Genomic DNA, 2,500 nt, shown 5'->3' on the forward strand with positions numbered 1-2,500 from the left:
GATCTCGCAAGATGACGTGCTATTGTCGCGGTGTGTCGCGTGTGTTTCGTATGTTCCGGAAATTTTCCACAGCCTTATTTCACGTCAAACGTTTAATCGTTTGCATTTTTTTTATGATGTATTTTCCTTACGCACAATGCTTCGTTCTTTCATGCTAGCAGATATGTGTATGTGTATTTGAGTGCTTACTTTTGCGACTACATTTAGGATACATGATCATCGGTTCCTTTTTACTCTGTGGCAAACCTATCTGTATTGCAGCCCTGCTCGGAAAGCAACGAACTACTCCTCATTATCATCTCACACAGTCAACCAATAAATATGCTCACAGTAGCCCGCGCAAGCCAAATCCCAATCTTGTTGACGTCGCCTTAAAATCGTCTTTCCTTCCGATCGATCGGCTTTGCCTTAGGTTACCGAGTTGATGCACTCGAATCGAAGCCTTTCTTCCTTCATTCGCTCACATTTTTATTATCCTTTTATCCGTTGCGCTTACACTATTATTGATTTTAAAAAATACTATACAAATCGCCTCCATCGTTTCGGCGTGCGGCGGTCTCGCATACTACGGATCTTCTCGCATTCGCAGAACATGTCTACCATTCATGTCTACTGTACCAGACGTTTTTCTACGATCTTGCTCAAACCTACATGCTACTTGGGGTACGTACAACAGTTGATATTATCAGCCATTTATTGTTTCACTTTTTTATCTATCCTAAAATCTCATCTTTTGTTCCGCTACTCCCATGCGGCGCCCACACTCTCTAATGACAAACAATACCAGTTGAGCAGGGAGGAGCGCAGTTCAAGCCAGAATGCGTAAGTGATAGACATTTATCGACACATATTTGCTAATTTTATTGTGTTTTGTTGGTTTGATTTGATGTTTTCTCCATTACGCTACACGACGGCGGTATATGTGAGCATATATGTATCCTTCGCGCGAAATAGCCGCCGCGATATGCACTTCTTGCACTGACAAATACTGTGTTTTGATAGCGGCAAACATGCAGATGCCGAGATGGCTCTATTCGATTAAATGAAAAAGAGGATACTTGACTTCGAGACGTGATAACAAGCAACCTGCGCAAAAAAAGGAGATCTAATTGAACCAACAAAAAGAACGTCCACTGTAAAAGAGGGAAAAAGATGATGTTCAATTCATGCTCTACTGACATTTGCAGAAAAAAAGAAAACTGAACTGAATAAATATGGCCACTTTTTGCGCATTACAATGTCACAAACAACTGAGTAGCTGCTGCCCTGCGCTTCCTATCAGAAGAAGCAGTGCAATCAAATGTATTCCCATTTACAACTACCCCATTTTAGTACTTTGGATATTGAATATCCTGTCATCATTGCCAGCAGAAGTTAATAATGTGATGTAAAATGCCCACAGATATAAGGCATGTGCTTATGACCAACAAAAGGGGGATTATAGGCGAGTCCTTCTTCTTTTGTGTTCCCGCGGCCGAGACCGAAATCACTTCTATTTTGCGGTAATCGTTTCTACTTTACTTTTGTCCGCCCTAAAGAGACTAGTAGTTCGAGGTCTAAAGCAATACTAGCTTCTACGCTTTGCGCTCACTGCAAAGCACAGTCTCTCACTCAACACAATGTTTATCACAAACGGAAAAATCAAACAAATGAATTTTTACACCAATTCCCTCCTAATATCAACTCATTACAATTCAGCTACAATCTGCGACAACAAGATAGACGGCACAACGATGCTTGCATCCGTTGCCCTGAGCTGAGGGCAAAGGAAATGATTTCAACCGATTCGATGGATCGCTGGAGAAAGCGAGGAAATCCCTAAACAACCCCTATCCACCATCCTAAGGATTATTCACTTTCCCATCTCCCACAATTGATACAACCTGTTGTAGATATGCACTGACAATGGATTTAATCGCCTCGCGATCGACTAACAGCTGCCCAGCTACGAGGACGCAGAAGACGGGCCGTTGCTCCTCCTGCGGTGTTGGGGGGGTTACTACTGTTGACGGTACCGCTGGGTCCGCCGCCATGTGATGTGATGTTGTGCAATGGTGGTGGTGCTTCACAGCCAGCCGAACGCGGTGCAGGAGGCAGTTTACATTGGATCGTTGAGCAAGTAGCGACCGTCGTGCGCAGCTGATGGGTAGTCGAAGAGGAGGATGAGGCAGAGGAGGGCGCTGGGGGTGGTAAAATCTCCGCCAAGACGGAGGATGAAACTGACTAGGTAAGCATTTCCGCCGACGCCAACGGTGCGCCGACCAGGGCGATCGGGAAGTTCTTGATGTGCGTTTGCCACTGGGAGGAAAGCTGGAAGAACTTTACTCCCGTCCATTCGGTGCCATCGATGTACACTGCAGGAATTGATAGAAAGTAAAAATAACTATTAAGCGAAGCAGATACATTTTATTGTTGCCGATATTGTTGCTTACCTCTTAACGGTACCGGATGCGACTGCTTTGGTGAGCAGATCAGTCGCGCTACACCTTCCACACACTGT

General features: G+C 44.6%; 1 protein-coding gene across 2 annotated transcripts in view; it reads right to left on the reverse strand.

Annotated features, from left to right (window-relative positions):
• LOC126581074 (phosphofurin acidic cluster sorting protein 2) overlaps positions 1–2,500 on the reverse strand; it is a 35,673-nt gene that overhangs the window by 1,167 nt on the left and 32,006 nt on the right. For both annotated transcript variants that reach the window (XM_050244505.1, XM_050244504.1), the window contains 2 exons: positions 2,433–2,500; positions 1–2,354 (listed from right to left, as the gene is read on the reverse strand). The exon at positions 1–2,354 is cut by the window's left edge and continues 1,167 nt beyond it; the exon at positions 2,433–2,500 is cut by the window's right edge and continues 49 nt beyond it. In XM_050244505.1, the coding sequence (XP_050100462.1) occupies positions 2,224–2,354; positions 2,433–2,500 (199 nt within the window). In that variant the 3' untranslated portion in view covers positions 1–2,223. The remainder of the gene's footprint in view (positions 2,355–2,432) is intronic.

The sequence above is a fragment of the Anopheles aquasalis genome, chromosome 2 (assembly GCF_943734665.1).
Source record: "Anopheles aquasalis chromosome 2, idAnoAquaMG_Q_19, whole genome shotgun sequence".
NCBI classification, from domain to species: Eukaryota; Metazoa; Arthropoda; class Insecta; order Diptera; family Culicidae; genus Anopheles; species Anopheles aquasalis.